At 41.1% G+C, this 16,479-nt stretch overlaps 1 protein-coding gene across 3 annotated transcripts in view; it reads left to right on the plus strand.

The window, feature by feature from the left end:
- The first annotated feature begins 2,892 nt into the window (after positions 1 to 2,892).
- The window catches only part of LOC140187632 (B-cell CLL/lymphoma 7 protein family member B-like), a 37,900-nt gene continuing 24,313 nt past the window's right edge, over positions 2,893 to 16,479 (plus strand). For all 3 annotated transcript variants that reach the window (XM_072243152.1, XM_072243153.1, XM_072243154.1), the window contains exon 1: positions 2,893 to 3,074. In XM_072243152.1, coding sequence (XP_072099253.1) covers positions 2,983 to 3,074 — 92 coding nt within the window. In that variant the 5' untranslated portion in view covers positions 2,893 to 2,982. The remainder of the gene's footprint in view (positions 3,075 to 16,479) is intronic.

A 16,479-nucleotide genomic window follows, 5' to 3' on the forward strand; every position in this document is an offset into this window, starting at 1 on the left:
TCTAAAGGAATGTCCTTGTATTCTGAAGCTGTGCCCTCTGATCCTAGACTACCCCACTATCGAATCATCTATTCTACGTCTACTCTAGGCCTTTCCAATAGGTTTCAGCGGGATCCTCCCCTTATTCTTCTAAACACCAGTGAATACAGGGCCAGAGCCATCAAACACTCCTCATACATTAACCATTTCATTCCCGGGACTGTTCTCGTGAAGCTTCTCTGGACCCTGACTGATGGACGTCTGGAGTCCAGGCTTCTGCTCCATACTTGAAAGCCAACAATGTGGATGAATGACGAAGGACATCCATGGATCTCAGGCTGCCCCAGGTTGGTGGGTCCTGGGATCGGATGTCCACTTGAGCTGGTAGCATGAGGGCAGTGAGTCAGCAAGCCTGGTGTTCAGAGTCCCATCATTGGCTAGTCTGGATATCGATCCGAAGCCTGGAAGTCAAAGCCAAAGCTTGGAGACTGGAGGCCCAGAGGTCTTTCCTGGGGTTGGAGAACAATCTGTGTGTGTGGGTGTGGGGGAGGTGTGGGAAGGAGGAAAGGTTTTTTTTTTGCTGTTGTTGCTTTGTTGCTTGTACTTTTCTGTTCTGTTGTGCTCTGCTGAGCATTGAATGCTACGTTGGCGCCAGAGTTTGTCGCGACACTTGAAGGCTGCCCCCAGCACACGCTGAGGTTGTGACGGTTGTTAGCGCAAATGACACATTTCACTGTACATTTTGATGTGCGTGATAAATAAATGAATATGATCTGATCTGAATCTGAAGACTGCAGTATGATCTGGGTTGAGGGCTAGGACACTTGTATTAAAGACTGAGTCTCAGTCGTGAAGATCTTTGATGTACTTTTTCACTGCTGTCCCATTATGGAAAAGCTCTCCTCCATTCACCAGAGAGGACATTAAGGCTCTTGAGCCTTAAACAATTTTCACAGTGCTAAGAAATCCAGGTAAGTGTTGGTTATCATTTTGCGCTTATACAACCGTCATCTGGATTTTTATTGGGGTTTTGGCTTTCAGATGCTTTTGTAGTTTTCAACTTGAAAGCTGATAAATTCCAGTCTAGGATGGACCTGAGATTAAAATAATCAAACTCCTTGTTTTCTCATCAATTCATCCTTGGTGTTTTATTGTGGAGAAGCAAGAATCTCTCTATAGGTGCCAATTGTAGAAGGTTAGAAGTGTCCAATGCCCAGGTCTCTCTCTCATTGACTAGGAATGGTTGGGTTGTTTGAGTGGCTGACTGAGTATATCTTTCCTTGAAGAGACTTGGAGTCCTTTGACATCCAATTTGCACGTCACCAATTTCTAGCATTCCACTCCCCCATCAAACCTCTCACGCCTAGCAATTCATGCTGTTTCCCAGGGCAACTGCCCCATTACCTCCTTTTCTGACATTCCTACGTCTCATTCTCTCACATGTCCATCAACTCCCCGTAAACTATTTTTGCCGTTAATCTGCACTAAGGGATAATTTAGAATAAAGAAACAGATTAGTTTTTTTTGTCATATGTACATCGAAACAGGCAATGGAATGCGTTATTTGCATCAAATTGAATCACTGAGGATTGAGCTGGGGGCAGCCTCAGGTGTGCCATACTTCTGGCACCAACATGGCGTGCCCACAACTCACTAACCCATACCGACTCATCTTTGGAATATGGCAGGAAACCGCAGCACCTGGAGGAAGGTACAAACTCCTTACAGGCAGCAGCGGGAATCCAACCCCCATCAGTGATCACTGGCACTGCAAAGCTATTGCGCAGCACTACAATAGCTAACTAAACTAAAGCAGGTATTTCAGATGTGTGAGGAATTCCATAAGACCATAAGATATAGGAGCGCAAGTAGGCCATTCAGCCCATCAAGTCTGCTTGGCCATTCGATCATGGGCTGATCCAATTCTTCCAGTCATCCCTATTCCCCTACCTTCTCCACTTGGTTACCGGGAGAACATGCAAGCTCCACATAGTTAGCATCTAAGATCACAAGAGTTATCAAAAAGTAGTGCTAAATGATGCACTACTGTACCACCTTCTGCCCCATCTATGGTATTCTGAGGGTCCCGCGTAGTTCATCAGTCACCTCGGAGCCCAGTATGGTAATTTTTTTCAAGTTATAATGGCATGTTTTTCAAAAATGATTATGGTCAATCACCTGACCATTGAAGCATCAAACTTCTTTTCTTTTACATTAAGAAATATTTCACTTTGAAATCCAAACCAATCACAATATTAACCACGATTTTGTTTTGAAAGAACCATCCATGTAACACATACAAAATACTGAGGAACTCAGCAGGCCAGGCAGCATCCTACGGAAAAGAGTACGTACAGTCCACGTTTCGGGCCATGACTGTACACTTTTCCATAGATGCTGCCTGGCTTACTGAGTTCCTCCGACATTTTGTGTGTGTTGCTTGGACTTCCAGCATCTGCAGATTTTCTCTTGTTTGTGATTGGTTTACAACTTGCAACTAATGCAAATTTTTATGCGGTAGTTATAATAAACAGGTTAAAATAATTGGATAATTATCTTAAGGTGTATCATTTATTAGCCAGAGATGTTATTTCTTAAATACTCATAATCACATTTTCTAGCGTATATTAACAAGTTTCAGGAAGATGGTAAGAGTTAAAGAAAAAGTTTCGGACCAAGTTTTCCATCACTTTCTGAATGCCTCCACTTTCTAATTATCACCTATTTCTCTATTTGTGCAAAGTACATATTAGCCATGTAATACAGGCCCTATAAACGTAACCGGTTATTGTATAAGGATAAATCCAGGCTTCACGCCTTTCAATGCTTATAATATTTAAATAACCTTGCGGGAAGGTCGTGATGACGTCCGCCATCCACGTGCCCGATCTGCGTCAGGCTGTTGCCGGGCGCATGCGCATGGCTGTGCCGTGGGTGGGATTGGACCGCGCTTGTCGGGAACCCGAATAAAGTTTTTTTACGAAGAAGATAACGGATGAAAAGATGTCGGGCCGGTCGGTCAGAGCGGAGACTCGCAGCCGAGCCAAAGATGACATCAAAAAGGTCATGGCCGCGATAGAGAAAGTCCGAAAATGGTGAGCAGGTTTCCGATAAATACTTTTCTCATTCAGGCAAGAGATGGGCATGGGCGGGAGCAAGGGAAAGTGACACCGGATGTGACGTGTAGGATATATGTGGCTGACGTTTAATCTGGCCAATAAAAAGGGGTATTGCGTTGCAGGTTCCGTGGTAACCGCGTCTCTGTGCCGACAAAAAAGATCAGGCAGGTGGGACTTGCTGCAGCTCGGCGGGGGCGCGGTTAGGGGGCGGGTTTGATTTATCGGGCAGCGTCCCGACACATGGACTTTCGCCGTGGAGTTGGTCGCAGTCAGCAGCCCCTTCACACAGGCCTGAATTCTCCTTCAGACCGCTGGCAGTCGTTTTACCATGCAACCTTCATTCTATAGAAATGATCTTCGTGACCATGTATAGGAGAGAGATTGGGCTTCTTGAGCCTGTCCCATCGTTACCTGAAGGCAACACGCACCTCTTTTCCCAATAAATTAATCTTTAAAAAATATATAAATACTGAAAATTGGAAAGTATTCAAGCATTTTCTATTATAATGAGCAGGTAAACTGTATTCATTGAGTGTTTCCAGCATTTTCTGTTTTTATAATTGTTCCCCATGTATGTCTGAAACTTTTGGGTATCTTAATCGGTTAACTAGCACCATTGCTACCATAAGAGAGTTTCAACTTGAGCCATCTTCACTGTGTGGAATAGTTTTCCAACTTCATTCTTGAATGGCCAACTCTAATCATACCATGCTTTAGAATTTATCCTCTCTGTTGAGGTGAAGTTGCATCTCTCTGAGAAGCTAAGATCAGATGATGTATTAGTGTTACAGTGGAGTAAATGGAATTATAGAGGTATGTGAGAGAAGCTGGCCAAAGTTGAGTAGAATGGACACTGGCAGGATGACCGTAGAACAGCAAGGCTGGAGTTTGCTGGAGCATTTTGGAAGGTGCAGTATAGATACATCCCAAAGAAGAAATATTTGAAAGGGACTATGAGGCAACTATGCCTAACAAGGGAAGTCAGACAGCATAAAAGCAAAAGAGGACATATAATAAAGCAAACGTTTGTGGGAAGTTAGTGGATTGGGAAGCTTTGTAAAAAAAAAACAAGGCAACTAACAAAAAATGAAGGTAAACTAGACAATAATATAAAAGAGGATACCAAAAGTTTTTTCAGCTATTAGAAGAGTGGGTACTGGACTGCTGATTGAAGATACCATTATGCCATAAGTTTGAGAGAGGGATAGAAGTATGTGTAGTTGCCCTTACTAAAGAGGAGGTGCTTGGGAAACTGAAAGGTTGGAAGACGGATATGTCACATGAACCAGATGATCTAAACATAAAAACGTAGAAAATGTACAACACAATACAGGCCCTTCGGCCCGCTATGCTGTACCGAACATATACTTGCCTTAGAAATTACTCAGGGTTACCCATAACCCTCTATTTTTCTAAGCTCCATGTACCTATCCAAGAGACTCTTAAAATACCTTATTGTATCTGCCTCCACCACTGGCTCTGGCAGCTCATTCCATGCACTCACCACTCTCTGTGTAAAACAACAACAACTTACCCCTGACATCTCCTCTGTACCTACTTACAAGCACCTTAAAACTGTGCCCTCTCATGTTAGCCATTTCAGACCTGGGAAAAAGCCTTTGTTTTCCACACGATCAATGCCTCTCATCATCTTATACACCTCAATCAGGTCACCTCTCATTCTCCATTGCTCCAAGGAGAAAAGGCCAAATTCACTAAACCTATTCTCATAAGGTATGCTCCCCAATCCAGGTAACATCCCTGTAAATCTCCTCTGCACCTTTTCTATAGTTTCCACATCCTTCCTGTAGGAGGTGACCAGAACTGAGCACAGTACTCCAAGTGGGTCTGACTGGGGTCCTATGTAGCTGTAATATTACCTCTCAGCTCTTAAACTCAGTCCACGGTTGATTAAGATAAATACACCATATGCCTTCTTAACCACATAGTCAACCTACACAGCAGCTTTGAGTGTCCTATGGACTCGGACCCCAAGATTCTTCTGATCCTCCAGGGATCTGCACCCCAAGGTTCTGATAGAGGTAGCTGAAGAGATTGCAGAGGTATTAGTAGTAATCTTTCAAGAATCACTAGATTCTAGCATAGTTCCCGAGGACTGGAAAATTGCAAATGTCACTCCACTCTTTAAAAAGGGAGGGAGGCAAAGACAGGAAATTATAGGCTAGTTTGTCTGACTTCAGTGGTTGGGAAGATGTTGGAGTCTATTATTAAAGATGAGCTTTTGGGGTACTTGGAGGCACATGATAAAATAGGATGAAGTCAGCATGGTTTCCTTAAGGGTAAAAGCTGGCTGACTAATCTGTTGGAATTCTTTGAGACAGACATAGGAGAGTCAGTGGATGTTGTGTATTTGGATTTTCCGAAGGTATTTGACAAAGTGCTGCACATGAGGCTACTAAACAAGATGAGAACCCATGGTATTACTGCAGCAATACTAGCATGGATAGAAGAATGGCTGACTTGCAGGAGGCAAATAGTAGTGACAAAGGGAGCTTTTCTAGTTGGCCTCTGGTGACTAGTGGTGTTCTGCAGGGATCACTGTTGGGGTTGCTTCTTTTCATGTTGTATGTCAAAATTCATGGGTTTTGTGGCCAAGTTTGTAGGTGATATGAAGATAGGTGAGGGACAGGTGGTAAGGAAGACAATTGCAATTTTCACATTTATTTCAAGAGGACCAGAATATAAAAGCAAGGATGTAATGCTGAGACTTATATAAGGCATTGGTCAGACCATACTTGGCATATTGTGAGCAGTTTTGGGCTCATTATCCGGAAAGGATGTGCTGGCATTGGAGAGGGTACAGAGGATGTCCACGAGAATGATCCCAGGAATGAAAAGGTTAACGTAAAGGAGTGTTTGATAGCTCTGGACCTCTACTCAGAGTTTAGATGAATGAGGGGGAATCTCACTGAAACCTTTTGAATGGTGAAAGGCATAGACAGAGTGGATGTATATTTCAAGTTCAGCTTTAATTGTCATTCAACCACACATGAATATCTGTGAATATAGCCAAACGAAACAGCTTTACACAGGGCCAGGGTGCAAAACACAGTACCAACAGTCACACAGCACAAGGCGCATATCAGACAGCAAGCACATAAAAGATACTAGTACAGTACAGTCAAACATAAAAACATAGTCCAAGACCCTGAGTCCATGAATGATGCAGGAGTCTGCAGTTGAACACAATATAGCTTGTCTTCTGCTGAGCAAACACTGGGGGCAGCACTGAATCCAGCACTGACTTTGACGCCTCTGTCCTGGACGGCTGTAAATAGGCAACACTGTGGCTTGAGGCCTAGTCCTTGCTACAGCCCAGACTACACAGCTCCCCCACCAGCTGCTAATAAATTAGTGACTCGGACTTGCAGCATTCCATGTTAACAATGTCTTAACAGGGTCTTGCAATCACAAGAGAAGCGATCAAGCCAATCACTCGCCGCTAGACTGCACACCTCCTTCGTACACCAACTCGTCTAATGCCTCTACCGCAGGCAGCAGCATGATTTGCACCAAGTCCAGATCCTTTGGTTTCTCCGCCAACGAGCTATTTGCCAATGAGGTAGATCTGCAGTACCTCAAGTACTTAATGTACAGCATTCTTGCGATCGTAAAAAAAAAAGTAAAAAGGACCATCACCTTTGGTTGATCTCGTAGAAGCCACTGCAATTGAATGTGCCATCGTCTTATCTTCTTAGAGTGGGGAAGTCTAGGGCCAGAGGTCACAGCCTCAGAATAGAAGGACATCTCTGTAGGACAGAGATTAGGAGGAATTTCTCTATCCAGAGTGTGGTGCATCTTTGGAATTCCTTACCACAAATAACTGTGGAGACCAATTCATTAGGATATTTAAAGCAGACGTTGATAGGTTCTTGCTTCGTAGGAGCAGTATTAGGCTGTTTAGCCCATCGAGTCTGCTCTGCCATTTCATCATGGCTAATCCAAATTTCCTCTCAGCCCCAATCTACTGCCTTCTCCCCGTATCCCTTCATATTCTGATCAATCAAGAATCTCTCGACCTCTGCCTTAAATTAACATAAAGACTTGGCCTCCACAGTTGCCTGTGGCAAAGAATTCTGCAGATTCACCACTCTCTGGCTAAAGAAATTCCTCATCATCTCCGTTCTAAAAGGACACCTCTCTATTCTGAGGCTGTGTCCTCTGGTCTTAGACTCTCCCACCATAGGAAACATCCTCCTGACGTCCACTCTATCAAGGCCTTTCACCATTTGTTGGGTTTCAGTTAGATCACCCCTCATTCTTCAGAATTCCAGTGAATACAGGCCCAGAGCCATCAAACCTTCTTCATATGACAAGCCATTAAACCTTGGAATCATTTTTGTGAACCTCCTTTGAACCTGCTCCAGTTTCAGCACATCCTTCCTTAGATAAGGGGCCCAAAACTGCTCACAATACTTCAAGTGAAGCCTCACCAGTGCTTTATAAAGACTCAACATTATATGCTTGCTTTTTATTCTAGTCCTCTTGAAATGATGCTAACATTTTATTTGCCTTCATCACCACAGACTGAATCTACAAAGTAACTCTTAGGAATCCTGCATAAGGACTCCCAGGTCCCTTTGCACCTCAGTTTTTGTATTTTCTCTTCATTTAGAAAATAGTCAACCCTTTCATTTCTTTAACCAAAATACAAGACCATGCACTTCCCAACACTGTTTTTCATCTGCCACTTTGCCCATTCTCCTAATCTGTTGGAAGTCCTTCTGTAGCATCTCTACCTCCTCAAAACTACCTGTCCCTCCACCTATCTTCATATCATCTGCAAAGTTTGCAACAAAGCCATCAATTCCGTCATCCAAATCAAAGATGTATAGCGCAAAAAGAATCAGTCTGAACACAAACCCATGTGGAAGACCACTAGTCACCAGCAAGCAGTCAGAAAAGGCTCCTTTTACTCCTACTCTTTGCTTCCTGCCAATCAGCCACTACTTTAATTATGCTAAAGGCTTTCCTGTAATACCATGGGCTCATAGCTTGTGAAGCAGCCGCATGTGTGGCACCTTGTCAATGGCCTTCCAAAAAATCCAACTACACAACATGAACTTGAGTGTCCTTTGTCTATCTTGCTTGTTATTTCTTCAAAGAATTGCAACAGATTTGTCAGGCAAGAATTTCCCTACTTTATCATGTGCCTCCAAGTACCCTGAGACTTCATCCTTGATAATCAACTCCAACATCTTTCCAATCACTGAGGTCAGACTAACTGGCCTATGGTTTCCTTTCTTCTCCCTCTTTCCCTTCTTGAAGAGTGGATTGACATTTGCAGTTTTCCAGTAATGCAGAACCATTCCAGAATCTGGTAATTCTTGAAAGATCATTACTAATGCCTCCACAATTTCTTCAGCCAACTCTTTCAGAACCCTGGGGTGTACACTATCTGGTTTACCTTCAGACCTTTATTTCCCAAGAAAGTATAACTTCAGACACTTCTTGACTCCTGGAATTTCCACCATACTGCTAGTGTCTTTCACAGTGAAAATTGATGCAAAGTACTCATTCAGTTGGTCCGCCATTTCCAGTGGTCCGATATCCACTCTTGCCTCTCTTTTACACTTTATGTATCTGAAGAAACTTCTGGTATTCTCTTTAATATTATTGGCTAGTTTACTTTTGTATTTCATCTTTACCTGCTTTATGTCTTTTGTAGTTGCCTTCTGTTGATTTGTAATAAAGCTTCCCAATCCTTTAGCTTTCCACTAATTTTTGCTTTATTTTACTGTGAAATCTTGCCTTTAGAATATTTCTTCCTCTTTGGGAGGTATATATCCTGTGCCTTTCGAATTGTTTCCAAAAATTCCAGCTATTACTGCTGTGCTATCATCCCTGCCAGTGTTCTTTTCCAATTAATTCTGGAAAACCTCCTTTTGCATGCCTCTGTAATTCCTTTTACTCCACTGTAATACTGATACTCTGACTTTAACTTCTGCTTCTCAAATTTCAGTGTGAATTTGATCATATTATGATCACTTTCACCTTGGGGTTCTTTTACCTGGAGTTCTCTAATTAATTCCGAAAGTTGAATACAGGGCTGAAGGTCTTGTATTTGAATGCGTGTAGTATACAGAATAAGTTAGATGAACTTGTAGCACAGTTACAGAGTGACATGATGTAGGCTGAAAGAAGATTACAACTGAGAGATTAATGTCCAAGGAAGCACATTGTATTAAAAGGACAGGTAGGAAGGTGGAGGGTTGGTGTTGCTCTGTTCGTAAAAATGAAATCAAATTATTGAAATGGTGTCAGAAGGTGATAATCATTGCAGATAGAGCTAAGGAACTGTAAGGGTAAAAAGACCCTGAAGTATGTCAAAGGTCAGAGGGAGAAGTCAGGAAAATGAGGTTGAGGAGGATAATAAATCAGCCGTGATGGAATCGTGGAGCAGACTCGATAGGCCAAATGGCTCTTGATTTGAGAGAACTTTGGAAAATTACAGTTAGTAACTGTATTGTTCTTTCCTTCTGTTGAAAGTTCTGTGAAGGGAACCATCTGGTTCTGTGGCCCCAGTTGCCATTGTTTTCTTCATCCTTGTTTCGTGATTTAACCCTGCTGAATTAGTATCCTTTATATTTTTCCCAAGTTAACTGGAATACTATTTTCTATTATAAATACTGGAACAATATACTTAATTCAACAAATTAATTATTTTTTCTTTTTATTTGCAATTTCACTGGCCACCTCTTTTTATGAAAATTTAGAAAATTCCTTTTCAAACATCTCCTTCAGCTTTACTGTTATTGGTCTCTTTGTATATTTACACTGTTCACTGTGGACAGTTGCCCAAATAAAGAATCTCAGTGGAAATTTCAAATGTACAATTTCAGACATTGTATAAATATTAAATTTCATCCTTGCTCACCAATTCTTTTTCTGCATTTTCCACACTCATTAAACCCAAGGTATTTGAGCTGAGGTTGGTGGCAAGAAATGGGGCTTGAATTACGAGCATGACTTAAAATTTAAAAGGAAAAATACTTCCATGAACAAATAGATTTAGTAATGTTTATAATTAGGGTGGCAAACTTGGGTGTTAGAAAAGAAAGCTTTGAAGAATGATTTTATCTTGTGATACTTAGGTCCCAGCCATTGTAGTCAGTCTCATTAGAGGTTCCTTGCGTGACTCTCTTATTCTGCAGTCTGCCGATGTAATGCACTCTGGAATAATGCCAATACTTGTATTTTAGTTTTTGATGTGGAAAAGAGGGCCCATAGCATACTGATGCATCTCAGATGGTTAAGTACTTATGGAAATCTTTGCAGGTTGCATAAGATCTTGAGGCACATGATCAGAAGCTAATGAAATACAGTGTTCCTTTTAGAAAAGTGGTTAAACGAAATGCAAGAAGCCATCCCCTTAGCCACCTTTCTATTTTATTTACGTGAAGCATATATGAATAGGTTGAATGGCCTAATTCTGCTCCTATGCCTTATGGTCATTTTACTTAGATTAATTAAAGGACCCCTCTTCTAAACTTCCTGATATATCCAATATGGTCTTACTCTTTCACTTGTGTTTTGTTAAAATATTGAGCTATGTGTAATGCAGAATGCAAACCCTGGTAGGTATTTGAGTTTGTGATGCTTTGATTGCTGTTGTAGCTGAGCATCCTGACTGTGGTGCCCCAAGGGCACGACTGAAGTTCTTGAGATGCTTCTAAGATCTTCGATAGCTATGTATTATGATATAACAATTCAAACATTTTTGGGATGGCATGATAGCAGAAAAATGTACAAATATAAATTCAACTTGACAGAGATTAGGGACTGCTTTGTCAAGCATCTTTGTTCTGTCTCTCACAAAAGGCCAATTCAGATTTATTGATCATGTATATCAAAACAGTGAAATGTAATTTACGTTAACAACCAACACACCAAAGGATGTTGAAGGAGCAGCCTGTAAGTGTTGCCATACACTCTGGTGCCAATGTGAGGAATTGAGGATATTAAAAAATCCTTTTGAACCTATGTAACCTCTGGCTAAAAGAATTAATTGGGACTGAATAAGAATTCTTGAACTGAAGCTTTTCTGTGCTGTAGTGTTCTATGGAAGTAAACTCTGTCTTCAGCAGTTAGCTAAAAAAAAAACTGGATTATACTAGTTCTCCCTTGAGAGTTTGATAACATTGTACCTTCGTTTGAGTAGGGGGAGGAGGACTCATCGACAAGGACAGGAATGAATATCCGTCTGTAATTAAGTCAGTGCCTAGCAAAGGGAATAACTGATAAGGACTGGACAGTACGTCCATCTGTAATTAAAACCTTGATTTAGTGGACTGTCTTATCTTTTTGCTCCAACAGACTTTGTGGGAGTACCAGTTCTAAAAACATCTTGCAACAGTAATATATGTATAAATATACGGCTGTAACCTGACTAAGTGGGCCCACTTGTTGGGTAGTGGCAGTACTTACGTGCCTTCCCTCTAACAACTGGGTCTCAAACTCCTGCAGGAAGGTGCGCAATAAACTGATGTAACTATAAGAAGCTGGTCTCCTGGGTTTTATTCAGATTCAACTTTAACAAATGTAGTATGACTACAATGTTCAGCAGAACAATACAAGAACAAAACAAGATGACAACAGCAAAACAACTCTTTTCCCAACCTCAATGTCACACCCTTAAACATGTACACGCAGACATGCCTCTAACCCAGGTTGCCACTGGGCAGAATTTCCTGGTGGCTACCAATTTCATTTTGACTTCCCATTCCCATGCTGACATGTCTGTCTGTGGCTTCTACTGCCATGATGACGGCAATCTCAGGTTTTTAGGAGTAATACCTCATGTATTGCCTGCGTACCCTCCAACCTGATGGAAGGAATATTGATTTCTCTAACTTCCAGCAATTTCTCTCCCTCCTTGTTCCTAACTGTACATTCAGCTCTCTTTTGTTGTGATAGCTATCCATACAGACCACCAAACACAAGACCATAAGATATAGAAACAGAATTAGGCCATTTGGCCTGTTGAGTCTGTTCCACCATTTCATCATGGCTGATCCATTTTCCTCTCAGCCCCAATCTCATGCCTTCTCCCCTATCCCTTCATGCCCTGACTAATCAAGAATCTATCAACCTCACCCTTAATTATTCCCAATGACTTGGCTTCCAAAGCCACCTGTGACAATGAATTACACAGATTCTGCCCCCTCTGGCTAAAATTTTTCTACATCGCCATTCTAAAAGGATGCCCCTCCATTTGAGGTTGTCGCAGACTCCCCCACCATAGGAAACATACTCGTTGCATTCACTCTATCAAGGCTTTTCAACATTTGATAGGTTTCAATTAAGTCACCATTCACTTTTCTGAATTCCTGTGAGTAGAAGCCCAGAGCCATCAAATGCTCCACATATGACGAGCCTTTCAATCCTGGAGTCATTTTCTTGAACCTCCTTGAACCCTCTCCAATGTCAACACATCCTTTCTTAGATAAGGGGACTAAAACTCTTAATAATATTTCAAGTGAGGCCTCACCTATGCTTTACAAACACTCAACATTACATCCTTGTTTTTATATTCTAGCCCTCTTGAAATGAAAGCTAAAACTGCAGGTTGAGTTTGTGGTGAGGAAGGCAAATATAAACTAACCTTCAGGGAATCCTGCACAAGGATTCCCAAGTCCCTTTGCACCTCAGGTTTTTGAATTTTCTCTCCATTTAAAAAGCAGTCCATGCTTTTATTCCTTCCACCAAAGTGCAGGACCATACATTTTTCAACACTGTATTTCATCTGCCACTTCTTTGCTCATTCTTCTAATCTAAGTCATTCTGAGCCTTTCTACTTCCTCAAAACTACCTGCCCTTCCACCTATCTTCGTATCGTTTGCAAACTTGGCTGCAAAGCCCTTAATTCTGTCATTGAAGTCCTTGACATATAATGTAAAAAGAAGAGGTCCCAACACAGAACTCTATGGAACACTACCAGTCACTGGCAGTCAACCAGAAAAGGCTCTGTTTATTCCCACTCTTTGATTTTAGCCTTAATTTGCTTTATTGTTAGGAGGCTTTTTTGATGCTGGGAGCGAGGCAAAGTAGGTTTCAACATGGTGTTTCTTTCTTTCCTTCAGCATTTTTCCATGGGTGGATTATGGCGAAATGCTTGAGAAACAAAACATGTTTTCTGAAATTCAGATAGGTACCATCTGGTGTGATAACTTATTTTTAAAATCAGGACATCAAGTACAATGTCTTCCTTCTTCACTATTTATGAGGAAGGAAGAATTTAGTTGCCCATGACAATTCTAGAGTTTGTGGTAACATTCACTGGTCACCCCATTCATAACTTATTGTCCTTCAACATTTTTTATTCTGAATGGAGATGGATTTTCATTGTCTCTGTGCTAAGTGGTAGGGATTCTTTTTTTTCCGGTGTTGGTAAAGTGGCCAAGCTTGCTATTTGAATTGGAGAAATCTGAGTTTCCCATCTTATGCACAGCTTTAGGCATATGGCATTGAGGTATTCTGTCAATCCTGCTTCTTTATTTGCGTCTCTATCTTTTGTACCAATCCTAGAGGATAGTTTTGAAAGCCATTGACCAGCAAGCAATGTCACAGCCATGGCATACATGCTACAAGCTGTTGAGTGTAAGATTCTAATAAATTTTGTGAAAGTTCTCTGAGATGTGGAATTCAGCTGCTTCTTCTGGCAGTCTATTCCATAGACACACTGCCTTTTCTGTATTTTTTTTTTTAAAAAAGGTTGCCCCCCCCCCCCCCTTCATCATTTTAAACGTGTCCTTTAGATCTTGATTCCCAATTTGGGGGTGGGGGGGAGAAGACTATTTGAATTCAACTTTTCTATGCCTCTCATGATTTTATACACCTCTATAAGGTCATGTCTCAGTATTCTGCATTTCATGGAATAAAGACTGAGCTGATTATTTCTAAAACAAAACGAATAAGAAATTTGGCTATACTTCTCGTTGCCCTAGTAAAGCAGCCAGCATAATCAAAGACCCCACTCCAGACATTCTCTGTTCTCCCCTCTCCCACTGGGCTGAAGTTACAAAAGCCTGAAAGCATGTATCACTAGGCTCAAGGATAGCTTCTATTCTGCTGTTACCAGACTCTTGAACAAATTTCTTGTACTAAAAGATGGACTCTTTACCTCACAATCTACCTTATGATCTTACACTTTATTGCTTCCTTGCACTGCATTGTAGCTGTTATATTTTGCATTTTGTTATTGATTTACCTTGTTCTACCTCAGTGCACTGTGTAATGATTTGATCGTTATGAACACTATGCAGGACGAGCTTCTCACTGTGCTTTCATAGTGACAATAAGAAACCAATTTCCAATTCTAATTAGTAAGCAGTGTTGTCAGTGGGAAAATGGTTTCTAACAGACCAGTTTGCTGATATTGGATTCTTTTTGGTGTTCTTGCATAATGGAAATGTAGGTCCCTGGCGTGTTTTTAAAGTCAGAGTTATACAGAATGGAAAAAGGCCCTTTGGCCCAACTAGTGATGCCGACGTCCCTGCTAGCCCCAGTTGCTTGCATTTGGCTCACATACTTATCTAACTGCCTCTTTAATGTTGCAATTTTACCCGCTCTGGCCATTTCCTCTGGCAGCTCATTCCAGGTTCAGTGTGAAGAAGCTGCCTTTCTGGTCATCTTAAAATCTCTCTTCCTTCCTATCTTGTATCTGTGCCCTTTAGTTTTGGACTTTAAAAACTTGGAAGACAATATTATTCATAACCCTCATGCTTTTGTAAATTTCTGAGGTTGTTCTTCACTCTGCTTCGTTCTAAGGAATAAATGCTCAGAATGGCCAAACTCTCCCTGTAATTCAGATCCTCTGTCCAGGCAGCATCCTTGTAAATCACTACTTCACCCTTTCCAATGTATTTGCTGTAGCATGATGACCAAAACAGTATACAATACTCCAAGAACAGCCTCACCAGTGACTTGTGCAACTGCAGCACAATATCCCTACTGCAGCACAACTCTGTGTCCTGACTGAAGGTCAGCAAGCTAAATACCTTTCTCGTTGTGTAGCTGATTTCAATGCACTTGTACTCCCAGGTCCCTCTGTTTCACAACACTTGGTGCCCTGTCATTCACTGTGCATGCCCTACTCTTGGATCTTGATGTTTTTGATCTAAGGTTCTTCGGAAGTAAAGAATGAGACACAAAACTTGTTGCTTATGGCTATACTTACCAAAGCGCTTTTAAAAAAAATCAACAAATGAATGATGAAGGGGCGATAGTGAGGAGCAAGAGCCTAGTAGCAAAGGGGAAGATGAAGTTACAAAAATATTAAAGGGTGTTCATAGGATTATGTCATTGATAGGTAGATTGGTTTTGTAAGTAGGCATCCTTGCATGGGTTTGAACTACTCTCTTAATGATTGTGTTTATACAAGTAAAAAAGATGCAAGTTATGATCAGGCTTGTCAGAACAAATATGACTCAGAACATTGGAGTAACCCCAGCTTTGTAGACTTAATTGAATCCAGTCAAAGAAATCCTATTAATCAGATTGATGTATTTTATTTGTTTCTTTACAAATATGATCAGCCAAATCAGTTATGTCTTCAGACATTTCAGATATGTAAGTACACTACTTCATGCCTATAACTGCACATGTTCTCCCCCTCCCTCCCCCCAATCCCTAACTGCTAAGAGAAGATCTAATGCCATACAACTTTGAAGAACCGTCTTGTGCATAGCAACTACTCTGTTGTTACTTTACCCAGGGTGCCAGCAGTGTCATTGCTTGCTCCTTTTAAAGCTGCAGCAACATTTTTAATCTTCCTTATACTTCTTGCAACACCATAAAATGGGGATAAAATTGAAGCAAGACTAACTCCTTCTGAAATGTCCTGTTTACTTTGAGACTAGGGATGTAATGATAAAGTCCATGTATGTCTCATAGCAGGAAAGACATAACCCAAATAACAAGATCCTGACCAATTACATGGAAAGGGATATAACCACATAAAGTACATATTATTCCATAAACTTAGACCGTTTCTTATTTCTTGACAAGAACCTGGCTGAACCATAATATTTTTCTGATGCACATTGTATAATTACATAAAAAATTGCTCTACTGGAATGGTACCCTCTGAACTCAAGCAAAAGGTAGCATTTATAGTAAACACATGAAAGATTTAATGGCTTTGACATGAACATTAGATGCAGATATAGGGACCTCCCAGGATAAGACATGAGTGGGGTCATCTATAGTGCCTATAAAAAGTATTCACCCCCCCCCCCACCCTTGGAAGTATATGTTTTATTGTTTTACAACATTGAATCACAGTGGATTTAATTTGGCTTTCTTTTTACACAGATCAACAGAAAAGGTCTTTTGTGTTGAAGTGAAAACAAATTTCTAC

The sequence above is a fragment of the Mobula birostris genome, chromosome 25 (assembly GCF_030028105.1).
Source record: "Mobula birostris isolate sMobBir1 chromosome 25, sMobBir1.hap1, whole genome shotgun sequence".
Classification (NCBI taxonomy): Eukaryota; Metazoa; Chordata; class Chondrichthyes; order Myliobatiformes; family Myliobatidae; genus Mobula; species Mobula birostris.